The sequence below is a fragment of the Dunckerocampus dactyliophorus genome, chromosome 14 (assembly GCF_027744805.1).
Source record: "Dunckerocampus dactyliophorus isolate RoL2022-P2 chromosome 14, RoL_Ddac_1.1, whole genome shotgun sequence".
NCBI classification, from domain to species: domain Eukaryota; kingdom Metazoa; phylum Chordata; class Actinopteri; order Syngnathiformes; family Syngnathidae; genus Dunckerocampus; species Dunckerocampus dactyliophorus.
This window is the reverse complement of record NC_072832.1, coordinates 8,033,487-8,051,168: the sequence shown is the minus strand read 5'-3', so window position 1 is coordinate 8,051,168 and position 17,682 is coordinate 8,033,487. Positions and strand designations below refer to the sequence as shown.

The 17,682-nt window shown below is 40.2% G+C and overlaps 1 protein-coding gene and 1 long non-coding RNA gene across 6 annotated transcripts in view; one reads left to right on the top strand and one right to left on the bottom strand.

Annotated features, from left to right (window-relative positions):
- LOC129194250 (uncharacterized) overlaps positions 1–17,682 on the top strand; it is a 76,111-nt gene that overhangs the window by 51,992 nt on the left and 6,437 nt on the right. The window lies entirely within an intron of this gene.
- On the bottom strand, positions 78–17,377 carry zgc:123010 (uncharacterized protein LOC641500 homolog). Of its 4 annotated transcripts, none has more exons than XM_054799347.1 (17): positions 17,188–17,377; positions 9,189–9,274; positions 9,020–9,100; positions 8,856–8,912; positions 8,605–8,787; positions 8,399–8,512; positions 6,403–6,448; positions 6,243–6,333; positions 6,014–6,155; positions 5,808–5,912; positions 5,619–5,712; positions 4,044–4,074; positions 3,641–3,718; positions 2,692–2,794; positions 2,519–2,627; positions 2,317–2,423; positions 78–2,255 (listed from the first exon to the last, which is right to left on the bottom strand). In XM_054799347.1, the coding sequence occupies exons 1-17, from the start codon at positions 17,243–17,245 to the stop codon at positions 2,064–2,066; spliced, it is 1,677 nt and encodes a 558-aa protein (XP_054655322.1). In that variant the 5' UTR covers positions 17,246–17,377; the 3' UTR covers positions 78–2,063. The 4 variants fall into 4 exon arrangements, with proteins under 4 accessions (XP_054655322.1, XP_054655323.1, XP_054655324.1 ...); XM_054799348.1 differs by having other exon boundaries at positions 3,641–3,715; XM_054799349.1 differs by having other exon boundaries at positions 2,062–2,255; positions 2,500–2,627.

Here is a 17,682-nt window from a genome sequence, read left to right as displayed (position 1 = left end):
CCAAGAATTTCCAGTTAATCGTCAGCACTTCTGCACTACTCTGGGAAAATACTGAGGAAGACGTAAAGGTAGTTGGAAAACAAACATTTATTAAATACAAAACACTCTTTATTGCAGTGCAGTGACAAAAATACAAAATATTTGATACATGAACATATGCAGTGCTCTGGTTACTAATGTGCTGCATTGCAATTTTAAAAATGCCTTCTCCTGAAATAACACTTGGGACACAAACAAACATACCTGAAAAAGCTAACAGCAAAGCCAGGAAATGTCCAATTAAAAAAAAAAAATGTGTGGAGCTGGCATTAAAAGTATTTTCAAAGTCCCCGCCGCCCTCCCAAAAAAAACGAAGTAAATGTTTTGAACCATCAAGTGGAGCCTCATAGTTTGGTGTCCAATTCCTTGTTTCCTTTTTTTGTAGCCACACAGAGCAAAAGTGTCACATTGACTGTTAGCATTAATCGTGCTTGCAAACGTTAAAAAGGGATTTGCACGTTTTTGCACGTGCTACAGACGCCACCTATTGTGACAGCACAAAAAAATAACAAAAACAAGAAGATGAATGGTTATAAATAGTCAAATAAATACTGTCACTATTGCTTATGAATGTAGTGTTGACGTAAGCCATTTAATGCACGTTATGTTACCCCTTGGATGACACCCATTTCTAGTGTTGATACTACTGAACTAACAAGCCTGTTTTACTGCAGAGCCAACAGATTCTTTGGTTCCATGAAATACTGACATATCACAAACATTGCTTTTCAACACTTCTTTGAGGACAGGGCCAAAAAAAAAAAAAACAAGTGGCGTTAAGTGTGTTGCTGTTAAGTGTGCGCGCTTCCTTTTGCATAGATGAAGCACTGCCTTGTTTTCAACGCTAACTATCCAAAAAAGTATGAAGGACCGATCTGAAGTTATGATAAAAGGTGTCATTTCCACTGAACAATGCTGTGTCGGGTCCTTAAAAGAAAAAGAAGGCTACGAGTCAAGAGATGAGGCACTGAAAGGTCCAGTGAGAGTTTGTGGGGTTCCGATCAACGACAAGATGATGACAGACTGAAACTCCAGTTTTAAGGACTCACTCATGTGAGTTGGCTTGTGGCTCCGCACGAGTATAAACTGCTACTCAACTTGTCTGCACGGTTGTTAAGGATTGTTAAGGCCACACTGAAAAGAAGAAAATATCAACATCTTGGACTTAAGTATTATACAATTTAGATGTAATTACTACAAAAAAGGGGATCATTTACAAGAATAAAGTTGTATGTTACAAGAAAAAGGTTGCTGTTTTACGGGGAAACAATAAAGTAGAAACATTACAAGGAAAAAAGTTTTCATTGTATGTGAATATACTTGTAATATTACCTGAATAAAATACCTATTTTGGGAGAATAAAGATGGAATATTACTATAAAAAGGGTGTCATTTCACAAGACTAACATTGTGTGTGTGTGGGGGGGGGGGGGGGAATCTGTATTTTACAAGTAGCATTATTGGGGGGGGGCGTGTGGCGTTTTACAAAAACAAAGTTGTAATATTCAGAGAGAACAAAATGTTCAAGAATAAAATTGAAAAACTACAACAATTGACAAACTCATCAAATTACAAGAAAAAAGATTGAATCTGAGGAAAATTAACTCCTGATTTTGAGACAAAATATATTCATTTTACGAAAATAAAGTTGAAATATTAGGGGAAAAAATGTTTTAAAAAAATGATTTCAGATAATAGCGTCACAATAGTGCAGGAAAAAAGCCATCATTGTATGATCGTATTATTATCGGAAGATTGCAACATTTTAGTACGTTGTTTTTGTAACATTACAACTTATTCCAAGTAGCTTTATAAATAATGTTAATAATTTTTCTCCTTCAGTGTGGTCCTAACACTCCTTTGTACCTTCTCAACTAATAGAATCATACTAAAAGGTGTCTTCACTGCCGTAGAGACCAGAAGGTTGACATATGATTGGCCGTGCGGCCTGTGAGGTTCGGTTTTATCCCTTAAGGCAGAGGTCGGTCACCATGTGTCATCATTGGCTGCAAATGTGAAGCTTTTCATTCCCTGGTGAAAATCCTCACATTCCTAGTTGATTGTGACACATGTTGGACTCCTCCTGCCTTTGAGTGCTGACACTGACCTTTTCTATTATTCTGGTCCACTTTTTCCCAGAGTAAGTTATTTTGTTGTCGACAGAAACTGGTCCACTCAGTACTGGCTGGGTGCTTTCGCCGGTACGTCCTGGTTTCCTGTAAAATATTCAGGAGTTTTTTGTTTTTTTTTAAGGCTGCCACGGCTTCCTGTCCTTGCCTTTCTGATCCGGAATGTGTTTGTAGCGACACTGGTCTCCAAAATGGCAGCCTGTGGTTCTCCAGAAGTAACACTCGTCTCCGTTGACGGGGCCTCGCCGCCGAGGTCTTTGCAAAGAGGAGGGTGATGAATAATAATAAAAACAACACAATGGGTGCGCTGATGCAGTGAAGCAGATCTTACTCAGCAGCAGCAGCAGCACCTGTGTGCTGTGTGACAGAGAGGCAGGTCCTGAGTGGAGCAGGAAGGACTCTCTGAGGGCGACGCTCAGGATAGCGCACCACCAAACGTGTGTTCTCAATAATGTAACCCTGGGGGAGGTCAGCGGTAAGTTCACGGCATTAAATGACACAGAATAACCAATCGAGTGCTCACATTTAGTTTGTCCCTGGCGCGGGCCGCCATGTTTACATTCTTGAAATTGACAAAGGCACAAAAGCGCTCATGCAGCACACGGATACTCTCGATATCACCATACCTGCAATTTTTTTTAAAACACACAAAAACATCATCACCAAGCACCCTTCTCAAATATTGCACTTCAGTTTGCTTAACTGAAACCTAAAGAATAATCATGTTGTGTTCTTCTGGCTCCCCCTACAGTTGCAAAAGCGAACTTGCAGTACAAACTCGAGTCAAACATTCTTGAGGTTGTACAATTCAGATTTCAGATTTCAACCATTTATGGGGGGTAAATCACTTTTACAGTGGAACCTTGGTTAGCACCATTAATTCGTTCCAGAAGGTCTGACTCTAACCGAAACGGACGCTAACTGAATCAATTTTCCCCCATAAGAAATCATTTAAATCCAATGAATCCGTTCCAGAAAGCCAAAAACGTTTTCATCGTTTTGCAATTATAGTTTGACATGCAGAAAACTATTGGAAATACACATAATTGATGAATGAACAGGAGAAATGAACACTGCAGGTTACTTTTACCGTCACTGAAGACGCGACTCTTGACCGCTGTCCCCAAAGACACGGTGTGGCAGTGAGATCAACCATCACCACCTTCCTGTTTTGACATGAGTTGTTTCTTGAATTCAATAGTGTTTCCCACCTCAACAACCCAAGATAGAGCCAAAGAAAGTTGCAAGTGACAGCATTTTGATAAAGAAGGCTATTGAATTCATGAAATAGCTCAGGAAGATGGCGTCCGTGGGGTGACTTGATGCCACATTGTGTCTTTCTATGAAGGTAAAAGTAAAATCTCCTACAAATCAGTGAGCAATTCAAACTGTGTTTTTCGTGTGAAATTACTAAACAGTGTTGTTTTAAGAATAGAAACAGTCATGTATCCAATATTTTACCAGACTCGTACATTTTAAAAAGGTCCCTTAAGTGTTTTTCAGTCAGCTCTGTCGTCACATTTCCCACCCACAGCGATGGACAAGGGCTTCTGAAGGGAAATACAGAGAGTTGATGTGACTTTGTGGAATAAGCACAGTTAGACAGACATGACTATGATTTGCTGCGTGTGCTTCCTGAACAGATTACCAAATGAGAAGGATCGGTGCCAATTGTGCATGCATATGCACGACTATCAGTGCTACAGGAAACCACAGTGAAAACCTCAACTACAGTGTCGTCGGCAAAGCTTAAAAGATATCTGTACATCGTAGTGCTGTGATACAATTAACACACGGATATGAGTCAATTCTAAATCATAGAAAATGACCTTCTTATAAAAAGGTGTGTCAACTAAAAGTATAAAGTCACATTACCCAGGTAGTACAACAGACTGATCTTGGCTCGCTGCAAAAACAAGGAAGCAAAAAAAGGTCCATTAATGGAATAAAAGCATAAAACACTCCTCACATTTCAGCAAGGGCCAACACTACAAATGAAACTCGGGTATAAGAGAGTAGTCAGTGTACAGCTTATATAGCAGTAAAGATGTATTGACACTGTCCGCTGAAACCCAGCACACAGCTGTTATTGTCTAAACAGCTGGCAACACAAGTGAGAACATCTCACAGTGTCCAAAGTGTGACCATGTAGCGTGGTGGGAGCACCATTGTTATCTACAAAAGTAGCACTGCCTTAACCTCTTGGGCTTGGAATGCACCGGAGCAGCCCAGGTTACTGAAATCCTCTTCCACGCCTCCAAGATAACATCACTGGTGGAGCTGGTGGATGAATTCATGTGTACGTCAACAAACCGCAGCTCCCTTCAGCCAGCAGCACTCATACAGTCCCAGACCATGACACTACCACCACTTTGTTGACTATAGGCAAGACGCAATTATCTTGGTACTCACTTGTGTTACCAGCTTTTTTAGTCATTTTCAGTGGATTGTAAATCAATACCGTTATACAAGCTTTGCACTGACTACTCTAAAGTATGTCCAAGTTTCATTTCTACAGTATTGAGAAGATGGACTGTTATAAAATGGTTGCTGAAATGTGAGGGATGTACTCACTTTTTGGAGATACAGTATACAGTCATCCCTCGCCGCATCACACTTCCAATTCTGTCTAAATATATGAACAAATAAATCATGCTGTTTCGTGGTTGCCCACGGCCTATTATTCGTCTAAAAATATGCATGTTTGAGCACATTTTACGTATTTTTGGCATAAATTACGCATTTTCAAACATAAAAATCACTACATGAACTAAAATCCAAACATAAGGCATTGAAAAACCGCACTGAAAGACACGTTGATATGTATTATTCCACACTGGTCACTAGGTGTCAGTAATGTTATTGTAGCGACCTGTTGGTGTTGTAATGTTGATGTTCTAAATTCCGATGTTTGTGAATGCACCTCGCTGTTAATGTTGGTGGTGGTTAGGGAGGAGGTGCTGTGGGAGAGAGAGCGAGGAGGAGACAAGTGTGCGAGCTGGACGGTGTTCTGTGTTGGAATTTACCACTCCCCATTGGCAATAAAACCTTAAAAGATCATCAGACTCTGTGTGACTCAAGTCCCGGAAGTAAAAAAAATAAAAAATAAAATAAAGAAACAACAAGGAACTCTCACAATGCTAACGTGTTGTTATGTCTACTATATCGGGTAATATGAGTGTAAAGGTGACTTTAGGACTGTTATTTCATGTCTAGAGGGCTCTAATATTGTTAAAACTCATATTTAGGAGGTTGTAAAAATGTTTTCTATGCTGTAACTACAAAAATATTCAATTTATGAATAAGGAATCCTATTCAGTGGAAATTGATTTATCACGGTCGGGTCTGGAATCAAAACGAGGAATGGCTGTATAGGCATGTTATGATTTTTTCTGTGCACCACAACCGTGAAAGGCGTCCGTCAGGACGGTTTTTCATGTGCGATCTAACCTCTGGGAGCATCGGCGAAATATGCCAAAACCTCTGGCACTGTCGAGAATTTCTCCAGCAATGTTGCGCTGTCCATTTCATCAAAACCAAGATCCTGAAGCACAAAGTTGGAACAAAAGCAATTAGCTATGCGGGAGGGAGGGACAATTGTTTATGGTGTAAAAATAATTCATTTACATGTGTATTTACCATTAATTGCAGCATTTTGCAGTGAAAGAGATCATTGACGGCCTCTTCACAGTCTTTGTCCAGTTTAAGCACCTGCTCCATAGCTTTCTGCGCATCACTGTACCGCTATATGATACACGCAATCATCAATTCATTATTTTTATGTACTGCCAGAGCCTACTGGGTTTGTCAAGCACTGTGAGTGTGGCAGTAGGGCATGTACTCACCTTCATGCCCATGAGAGCACTTCCCTTGCGGAAGTGCCCTTTGGGCCAGTCTGGAGCCAGCTGGATGGAGCGCTCAGCATCTGCCAGGGCCTGAGTGTACTGCTCCAAGCAGTAGTAGCAATAAGAACGATTCCCAAAGAACCTGAAAATGAATAATTATGATGATGATGATGATGATGATGAAACCAGCTGTTTCTTAGCATGCTTGGTGATAGATGAGTGATCGCACCTGTAATCAATTGGATCACATTTGATGGCTTCTGTAAACATGCCGGCTGCTTGTAAGTACTGCCCTTCTTGGACGAGCTTAATCCCTTTTTCTAAAGGATAGAAACGAAGCGCGTTAGCCTTTGCATTGGGCATTTAATTGTATTGTCAGTGTTCTTCACCTGCAAGTGACGTGCTTTTCTTCGTTGTGATGTTTGTTCCGTTCGTCTGCAACAGAATCACAATCAGTTCAATTCCACTGTTCTGGAAGTGTCCATCATGTTTAGCTGTGCCAACCTATGTCAATACAAGCCAACCTCAGGTACACGTGCGAAATCTGATGAGCTCTAATACAAGACCTATATAAAGATAAAAATGCTCAGTTTTGATTGCCGCTGTCAGACATGTATTAATTAAACAATGTTGGGGGTTTTTGAGGTTGCAGTTTGCAATGGTGTAGTAATGCACTGCTTCAAACTGAAGGCGGTTTCTAATGTTTTGCAGGTTTTACTGTGATGGCTGGTGAATGTATGCTAATATTTAAAAAGTCAAGGAACATCTGCCTTATTCCTAAAATCAAAGCTAAATTAGCCCCGAAATAAAGTCTACCTACATGTGTGATTAAAGATTATTGACTGAAGTATGCAGGGGATGTACTGAGAACCATTTTCTGCACCAAACAGCAGTCCAAAAGCCACAGCTAATTCAACAGTATAAATACACATAAATTCTCCATGTTAATCTTTCACTTGTATTAACCTTGCCTAAAGGTCCAAGCACCCTGTCTTTATTACAGTTGGTGTTTTTGCAGGTTCCGCCTAATGAAGCTGCTACTAGAGTGAGTTGAAGTTTCCCAAACGACAAACGTTCGCTTGTCTTCATTCTCAGTCATGCAAGTAGACTCCCACTTCCCTTTCAATTTCACTATAAGACAGTGCTATAAAAAGAAGTGGTACATACCTTTCTAACTGCTGCTCAACTAGTTCTTATTGTGCAGTTGCGCTGACATAACTTCTACACTACTGTATTAACACTATGAAACAACAGATAGCCTATTAAGCAGGGGACTCGCAGACCGCATTGAGTTAACAAAATTGGCTGGGGGCCAGACTGTATATTTGATACATGCACACTATTTTACGCTTAGAATTCTAACAGAATTATAGCGTCATACAATCTGCTATATGTATGTGCTCGTGTCCCTTTTTTCAGGAGCACTTTAAACATCAGATAATAATAACAATTTAATTTTACAGTTTTTTGGGGTTTTTTACTGAATAAGATACCCGGAATGTACATGAATAAAGGGTGCGATATACAATGTGAACTATGAACGCTAAAACGTTGACTATTAGATAGTATGTGAACGTCCCTCCTCGTTTACTTCCCAGACAGTGCAGTGGGTAGGTTAAGTTGTGTGTCACGTATTTTTTGACCTGTGTTTGTTTGGCACCATGGGTGAGGTGGTAGTTTGGATCGCTGCATGTGAAAAGCTACTTAAACCATCAAAAGGTTGTCTCACATTGACTGACTCTGACTACTTGTAAGTCATGTTGCGCACCCCTGCTATAAAGCAACATAAACAACACAAAAACGAGGTTGTTTTACATCAAAATAACTACATGCAAATATAACAGCATGAACTATTTACAATTTTCACATTTGGAACTGAACTATGTGTGTCCGTGTGTGCGTGCGTTAAAATTTCCCTACAATGCGTTACCTTCTGCAGGCTACACTCCTCCACGCTCTCTCACTTCCTCCTGCCTTTCATGTGTGATTCTTCCATTCACATGATCCCTGCCGAGCACTTATCAAATGCACTTCTGCCACCTTGTGACCGTTTTTATGGCATAAAAATTGCTCTGAAGTGAAATGCATTAGTGGAGAGTTGCGTCATCACCTAATTTTACCTCTCGCACAAAAAAAACTAAACGTAAAGGACATAAATATGTTGCTGGGATCGTGCTCTTTTAAATAATTCATATACTGTAACAGTCATAATAAATAACAGTAAGTATAAATATCTAGAAAGTCAAAAACAGGTTTCCTAAGCTCCAACTCCAAAAATATTCTGTTTATTCATATCACATCCTACTTCACGGAATTTCACTTATTGCGGTGGAGTCTGGAGCCAATTAACCGTGATAAATTAGGGTTTCTTGTCCTGCTTTGTACCTCTTTCCTGGCCTCGTTTTCTTTGTTCTCTTTGGACTTGCGGCATGATCCTTTGGGCTTGATGTGGCTGGCTGCGTTGGCAAAGAAGGCACTACTCACATCCCACTCAGGCTCCTGTAGGCCACAGCAAACCAGAGGTTGTAGAATGACTTCTGGATGCAGTGTAATGGCTTACGACAATACAAACAGGTGGAGAAGGCCCCTACGTCTTCAGCTATTGTGGTCTTGTGATGCTCTCTGGAGGGCACAGAGGTAGCAAGCTTGTATGAGGCAGCTGACTTTGCATACTTTTTCTCCTCCTTTTGCACCTGTGTCTCCCCTACTGCATTAACTTCCGCTTCCGATTCACTCTCATCCAAGTCAGACTCGGCTTCTCCATCTCCACCATCCTAGTGAACGTGGAGGACCATGTTAGCACAGCAAAAACAGCCGTAAAGAGAGAGCCACTATTAATTACCTGTTCTGCACTCTCGTTTTGCTTCATTTGCTCCTGCTTCTTACGTTTTCGACGGCGCTGAAAAAAGATTAAAGGCTGACACCTCAAGGAAAGCATTTTCTTCCTTCGACTCAAATATCTACATCTTTCTTCCAGTTTATAATCAGCAGATTTTATGTAATCACCTTCCTCTTTGCTTTACGTCGACCTGCTCTCTGTCTGGCCTTCTCATCCTCACTGAGATCCTCCTCACCATTTAAGCCATCCTGTACACACACACAGTCACAGTGGCACTTTGAACGTCTGACCCCATAGTTTTGACAGTGTCCTGTCAGAGTGACACTGTTTGTTTACCTGTAACAAAGCACTATCATCACTTGGGTCATGGAGGGCAGCACCACAGTCCATCTGTTCTTCCTGCTGCTGCTGCACAGGTGGACCTATATAGGGAAAGAAATCATTTTTGGCTTTATACACACATCCAGTTGTCTACATTTTCAAATTCCAAAGCAACATGTAATGCTAGCGCTAGCCACCGACTGCCTAGCTAGTATACGGGTCACCACTTGTTATCAAAGAATCTTTTATTGTAATGAATTACATTTTTACACTCCTAAATGAGTGTTTTATTAGGGTATATCGCAGTGTTAAGCTTATTTATACACTAACGCAAATGTTTCAATTAACACTTTTTTATCACTCTATCTCATGAGTCACTGATAACAGGTCTGTAATTAATTATAGTAATAATTAGTATTAATAAAAATAAACACTGATATCAACAGCTGGGGCTGTGGTCAACCTGTAGCTGTATTGGAAGTATCATGAATGGTCAGTATCCAGCAGCTTTACTTACCTCTACATGCGCTTTAAAATGCTGGCTGTGCTACTCAGCTGTTGGCATGAAACTGTTAGCTATTAACTAACCAGGGTCTTAATGCTGGCTGGGCCGTTTGCTCGTTATCGCTGTTATATCATTGGTTCTGTTGCTACTGTGTTGTGCAATATACTTGTTAAAGGGATAGTTCGGGTTTTTTTAAATGAAGTTGTGTGGCATCCTCATCAGCAGTGTAGACCATCAATAGTGACTTACCCCCCCACTTGGTTCCCTAGGTTCTGTTCTGGTCGGATATTGGTGATAAAGAACGTCGCTGGGGTTACACAAGTAAGGAGTTTGGCTTCTCAAAACAATATGCGTTCAAAAGCGTAATACATTTGCATCACAAAAATGCCTCCTCGAAAAAAATCTGACCTCACAAATCGCTCTGCGTTATATTTGTCTCCCGCCGTATCCCTGCACACTGTCGCCTGTCCATTCATGTGTATCTCACGAAGATGCTCGCATCTTCTTCTGCCGCGGCCATCTTGTTTACGTGTGTGTTCCACAGTGTTCCACTACGTTCTTCATCACCGAAAACCGACCACAACTGGGCTTAGAGGACCAGGTGCGAGGCGGGTAAGTCACGGTTAATGTACTACACTGCTGATGGGGATTTCATACAACTTCATGTCAAAAAAATCCAAACTATCCCATTAACATACGACCATGTGGTCAAACAGAGCTACATTTTTCTTTGTGCATTCTCATTCACTCCAAAATCACTAGTAAAGTTTAAAAATGAAGTTGTTATAATATTATAAGTTATATAAAAACAACATAAATTGTAATATTTGTTCCATAAAATGGTATTAATGCATTCTCAACAGTCTTTATCTTCATTTTGTCTCTTAGCTGCAGTGCTTACAGTACATGAATGTATCCATTAGATCAGGGGTGTCAAACTCGTGCCATGGAGGGCCGAGACACTGCAAGTTTTCTTTCCAGCCAGTCACTAAAGCAGGTGATTTTAATGATCAACACCTTCAGTTTGAGGGAAGGAGCTCATCAATTAAATCACCTGCTGAAGAAACTGGTTGGAGAGAAAACCTGCAGCGTCTCGGCCCTCCAGGGCACGAGTTTGACACAGTGCATTAGTTGATTATATTTTTTTTGTCCAATCAGATTTCAGATTCTATGTGATGCCATGTCAGTGTAATCTGCCCTGGGCCTTCAGAATGAGGAGTGCTGGCCTGTGCTGGCCACTTAGACACTATGAGCAATGTTTTTTTTTTTTTTTCACCAATCAGATTTCAGAGCTACCTCAAAAGGCCAGCTAACTAACCCACAGTAATGTCAGCATTTTTCCATCCTCTGATCGGTTGAAAGCCCATTAGTTAATCCATGAAATGCACGCTGCTTAAACCATACAGTATAAGTCAATTAATAAAGCTTTTAAGATGATAAGAGGTTTCACCCTGGACCTATTTTTTCAGGGGCCATTTTCTATGGGAATTTTTTTTTATGAAATGCAAACAAATCGGAGGTCAACCAGCGGCCTTGAGCAGATTATGTTTGACTTCTCTCTAACTGTACTACAGGTCATGGGTCAGAATGACAATGTTGACATATTTTCACCAAACTGGCACGTTTAATTCAGTTTAGTGCTGTGCAGGCCGTCAAAGTAACCCATTCATCTATCAAAGAGATTGCCGTCTTGGTAAGGGAACTTTGTCACTGATCTGTATTGGTTTCATTGGGACACGGAGTGGTGCTGTAAAAACACACGTCACATTTTATGATTCCAATACATACACAGCCCTGAAATGTACACCTGAGTCGAAAGTTGGCATTTGCCACTGATGGGCTTGATTAAATCTGACTGCATGATTGCATGACAAGTCAAGGTAGCAGATAATACTTCCTCAATCAAGTTCAATTATTTTGACCTTTGACAGGCAAAAGCGCAGTTCCAAATGACACATGGGGTCATAGCCTTAGGAAGGCAGAGGCAAAAATATTGCATGTAGTCTCCAAAGTATTCCAAACCCCAGCAGTGTTTAGCTTTGTGAAGCTTTCTCACTGTGGAACTCCTGAAACTGATTTAGGCCCAGTGGAGGCACACATACGATAAGAATAAAGACACACAAGAGAAGTGGGAACTGGTGAGGTGTCACATTTCCATTTGCTCAGGCAAGATAAAATACAACTGCCGGGCCCGAAAAAGGTGACACACTAATATTTTGTTGGACGGCCTTGAGCTTCGATTACACCACGCATTCCCTGTGGCATCATTTCCGCAAGCTTGTCACAGCATTTATCTCTGTCCAGACTCGCACTCATTTTTCACCACGATCTTGTCTTGCTGATGAGAGATTCGGACCACTACGCAAAGTTTCCCCACTGTCCCTCCACTTTTTAATAATCAGTTGGACAGTTCTTAAAACAATCAACACCTTTTCCACCTTTTGATGTGGTTGTTTAACAAATGAGAAGCTCCTTGTTGCATCAGTTGAATAACGTGTTGCCAAATGAAACATAATCACCCACGCAGTAATTAGCCAATAGAGGCTTTTGCCCATGTGCTTAGTTAAATCCAGGTGCTGACCCTTTTTATGGCCAGCCAATTTTACAAACAAACATAAACGTCTGTGTGACTCACAGGAGTGACTCATGAGACAATCTCAGGGCCGAGTGCAGCACTCCCATATCTCCATGCGCATTGTTTTCTTTGTATTGTTTGATTTATGACATACTTTCAATAGGTTTGCTTTTATTTTGTTCATTCTTTTTGCTTTCAAAACCTTTTTTTCCTGTCACTTTCTGTAAGGGTGAATTGAAAAGAGTTTTGGACAATTTTGGCACTTTTCACAACCATAGATCTCAACCATAATTACAGATCTGTTTGCTGACACAAATGATGAGGATATCGTCTTCTTTGAGGAACTAACTCATTGAGAAAAACGAGTTACGATTGCTGATAATTGCTAAAAAGACAACTTCATAGGGGCGACCAAGCAACGGTCGAAATGGGCGGAAACAAGGCTTCTGCCGCCCAATTACCACCAAAATTGAAGCTTGTATTCGACAGGGATGGGTGACGGCAACTTGTGAAACTTGCGTTTTCCCTGCATGATATACAGCCTGTATGAGCGTGTTTACACCATTTTGTGTTTTAACGCTTGTTACTGCAAACAACAGACATTCTCAACACACACACACACACAACACACTTCCGGCCTTCAAAATAAGAGCGCTGTTGGCCACATACTGTCTAGTTATGTAAACAAAATAAGGGTGTCATAGAAAATATCCTACATTAATAACACAGTTGAAATTGCATTGGTGACTATGTCTTCCTTAACCACAACCACAGTTTGTTGAGGATTTTGTCTGTGCAGAGGCTGACATCCGATTACAAAAGTTAGCCAAGTTACATCCCTCCCTGAAACACAGGCCATCAGGCTTCTCAACGAAGCACTCACACACGCCACACGCAACACAAGCACACACTCATAGCACTTTATTTATTTATTTATTTATTTGTATTATTTATTTGTATTAATGTGTCTTCTGTTTTTGTTGCTTAATTTATTGTTTATGTATTTATGTTTCTTATGTTCTTATTTCTTGTGTTTTCTTTCTTTTCTTGGGAGAATGAACAGAATAAGATTTTCATTGCATGGTATAACTGCTGTTTTACCATGCACATGACAATAAAACTCTCTTGAATCTTGAATCTTGAAATAGTGGGCAAAATCGTCCAATGATGTATTGCATCAATAAATGTAAGGATTCTTGCATTTAATTAACAGACATTTTATTTACTGTCACAAAAGTACAATGAAAAAAAAAATGAATTTTAAAAAATTACAACAGGGCCCTACTTGTTATTATTTTTACAAATAGGGTTAAGGCTTTGGGTTCTTGGATTGTTGTTGGAAATACAAGCAATTTAGATTGGTGGACAGCACCAACAAAAAGGCCTCAATTTCTCCTCCTCCTGGAGTGTTAACTGCAAGTAAAGCTCGTTCCACAAGAATGCAGAACTCGACAGCAATTTCTAACAAAGAACCCTACCTTGAGAACGACTTTATGTTGGGATTCAACTCACATTAAAAGTATATCTTAACCGTTTGAAAGCACCCGAGTATGTCACACTCTCCGGGGGGTTTCAGGCACAATAACAAGAGTTTTACAGCTACGTATTTAATGTAAAACCACCCCACAAGTAGGTTGAACATGTACGTTAATGTTTTTAAATGTTGAAGCAGACTTGTGTCCAAACTATGTTAAAATGTAATTGACTTTCTATGACAAGCAGATACTTACACGCCGCTTTAAGCTTGTAGCAAGGTAAAACTACATGTTTCCACAAAGGCTCACAATCAGTACGTTTACATGCACTAAAACGGTTGGATTTCCAAAAGAGTTTGGTCTCTCCATTTTTCACACTACTGTGTAAATCCCCCGTACACATGCACCCTCTCTAATTCGATAGTTGGCCAAACAATGTGTGCCTCTGAAACACAAGAGGGCGATTGTGGTGGAGGAAGAGAATGCCACATCCTAATAGCTGTCAAATGGATAACGTAGCTTACTTATCATCGGTAATGTTTTAATGTTTAAGCGACATCTGCTTTGGTTCTCGTTGTTATGGCACTCCTCAGAGGGATAGAAAAAAATGTGATGTTTTGCTTTGACCGACTATTTTAAAACAAACCGTAATTGAATTCAAATGTGAATACAAAAATGACATTTTAGTGTTAAAACATGGCAAAATGATACATTTGTACCCAACGGGGATGTGCTCAGACATCCTGTCACGTATTAAAATTGGCTTCTTTTAGAACGTTCTGACACTTATTAAACAGAAGGCCTGACTCCAACCAAATCAATTTTTCCCGTAAGAAATCATGTAAATCCAATTAATCCATTCCCGGCCAAAAATGTTAACACAAAACACATTTTTATAGTTTTACAATTGTAGTTTCACACACAGAAATGCATATAAATACAGAAATCCCTTGTTTATCACAGTTAAGTTAGTTCATTTAGCCATTTTTATGCTTGAACATGGTTCATTTATGCAAAAAAATACACAGCATTTGCTTAAATATGCATGCTTTTTTTACCAAATAGATCATATTGAACCACGAAAAAGCATGATTTTTTTTTTTTTTTTTTTTTTTAAGCGTGATTGAGTGAAGCAGCGAAATTTGACAATTTGGGAAGGTACAACTGTAAGGTTTACATGAAAAAACACTATTTAATTCAAGAAATAAGTCCTGGCATAACAGGAAGGTAGTATCCGTGTTGCTCTCGCTGCCACATTGTGTCTTTGTCAACAATCACGTCCTCACAGAAGGTAAACGTAACCTTAAATGTTCATTTATCCCTTTCATTTGTCATGTATATGCATTTAGAATTGATTAATGCATGTAAAACTCACATTTTTGAGACTTGTCGCCTAACTGTGTTAGTTAGCAAAGAACTACAGAGTCAACCGCTGATGACATAAACAGGCGACGGTGCTGCTGGTTCCACGTACTAGCAAGCTGAAAGACTGCTAACAGGCTGCTACACTAAGAACACAGTTGCAGTTACACACTGTGTTAATTAGGGATGCACATATATATATTTTTTTCAAGCCGATACCGATAACTTTTTATGTCTTTTTTTTTATTTATTTAGATTTAACTGTGGTTTGTGCACATCTGGAGTTAAGAATGACAAAGTTGAGTTTGACGAACAAACCATGTAGATTTGTCCTTACCAAATATCATGACATCACTACTATTAACAAAACATTTTAAAAATAGCGGCGGCTCAGAAGTACAAACCGTGGCTTCCTGGGGTTTATCCTTTGGGTCGTCTCTGGCAACCTATTTTGCAGTTTTCAAAAACCCGCGGTGATAGGAACAAGCCCCGGGCATCGCAGCAATACTGGCGTTTCAGGTGGCCGATAGGGTTTTATGTGTTGAAGCTTGATGTTTTTTCCCCCCAGAGCATTTGGAGCATTTGGCGAAATGTCTTCCTCTGAAACAGTGAAAAGTCCCACACGACCGGCGCCATGTTTAATAATAATAATAATGGTTTCAATTTTATATAGCGTTTTTCGGGGCACCCAAAGCGCTTCACAATTAAGTGAATCCATTATTCATTCACTCCTCAGTCACACGCTTGTGGCGGTAATCTACATTTGTAGACACAGCTGCCCTGGGGTAGTCTGGCGGAAACGTGGTTGCAAATTTGCACCTACGGCCTCTCGGACCACCACCAAACATTCATTCACATTCATACACCAGTGTGTGCGCAGCACTCGGGGCAAGGTGGGTGCAGTGTCTTGTGACTAGATGGAGGGTGCGAGGATCAAAATGCCAACTGGTCGACCTGCTCTACCTCCTGAGGCACTGCCGCCCGTGTTTGTTTACAAGTGAGCTCAGGTCAGTTATCAGAGCTATAATTCCTCGTAATGGCCCAATTATCATGCACCCCAAGTGTTAATAATGTGACAAGACGCACGCCATATTTATGCTATACTGTCGGCGATTAACTTCTGTTTACACTTGTATGACAGTTAAGAATGTTAAAATGTTACTTTAGAAAATGTTGTAAGCGGTGCCAGCCCTTCATAGAAAAACATTTGTCTTAAAAACCAGAACAAAGTGACCGGTTTCTTGTCATTATCAACAATAATTGCTGCTACTTTTGGAATGATATTGGTTAACTTCTTTTTACACTTATATGGCACTTAGGAACATAACATCTGCAACATAAATACATGTTTACCAGTGCTACCACTGGTTAACTTCTTCTTACACTTGTTTGACTTGTGTTATAACTGTTTTATATGGTTTTATCTGTGTGTGTTTACATTAACTGCGGTCAACGTCTTTTTGCACTTGTAGGACAGTTAAGAATGTTAAAACTTAGTAAAAAAAATGTGTCAACACAAATTGACCAGTATCCTGGAATGGTGAAACCTTCTTGTCATTATCACCAGTCATTTCCTGTCAGATTCCATTTGCCCACAAGCTGGTACAGCTACATGCTATTAAAACAAAGGAAGCAAGAAAAGGAACAAAGCTGTCAGATTTTTGTTAGACACTCTCGATATGGGATATTTACATGAAATGAGCAAATATTTAGCTTGAGGACTTTGGCAACTATTTGAAGCATTTTGTCATTCTTTTCATCGCCCTCTTCCCCTACATGAACCCATTCTGTATAAGTTTGTCATGGTTGTGTTTTGTGCGGTGACACAAATGAAAAGCCTGCGTGCCTTACATAGGTGCACTAGCTCACTCTTATGAAGAGGAGGTGGTTCAAGGGAAGGGTGTAGCTGCCAGATTCATTGTCCCACCATCTTCCAGCAATACAAACACTACATGTATGGAAACCCTCTTACTTAAAGTATACGTACTAACTAGTTTGTGGCCATGTGCTTTCCTAAGATTGTGAAGGAGGGTGTTGGCTAACTTTAGGTCGACTTAAAAAAAAAAAAAAAGTTGTGTAAAGTGAGACGGTACTTACCACTCGAGAGCCCCAAGAATCGACATATGTCTCTGGTGAATTTCATGAGCGCGACCATTCAGCATTATCGTCCCCCCAAGTGGTCCAGACAAATCAAATGTAGCCACTTTATGGACGGCGTGGACAGTACATCGGGAATATTAAGCGTGTGTGTGTGTCGAGTCTGAGGGAATCTGCGGCGAGTCCACTTCCTGACGTGAACAGCGTCTTAAAGGGACAGTACACCTTTTCCCACCCCTCCGCTCCAAAGCACATAGTTCTCATTCCACTGCACATTCCATTTTGATAAGATCATATTTTGTGATGCACTCTATCTCTTAACATTAACCCCACAGCACTGATCGTTCTCTTTGTTTTCTTCTTCATTTTATATTTAATACAGACTGTTGGTTCCTTCATGACATCAATCTGTATATGTAACCCTGCTTTTTCTACATTGCCCAGGGGAAGTCATGTTTCATTTTTACTCTGCTGTAGATACGTTTATAATGCATG

Bases quoted from the DNA above. Each gene is read 5' to 3' on its own strand.
- zgc:123010 (XM_054799347.1), bottom strand. From the start codon at position 17,245: ATGGTCGCGCTCATGAAATTCACCAGAGACATATGTCGATTCTTGGGG. The intron at 9,275-17,187 runs GTAAGTACCGTC...TTCCCTATATAG, and splicing joins ATTCTTGGGGCTCTCGAGTG to GTCCACCTGTGCAGCAGCAG. The intron at 8,913-9,019 runs GTGATTACATAA...ATCTTTTTTCAG, and splicing joins GACGTAAAGCAAAGAGGAAG to CGCCGTCGAAAACGTAAGAA.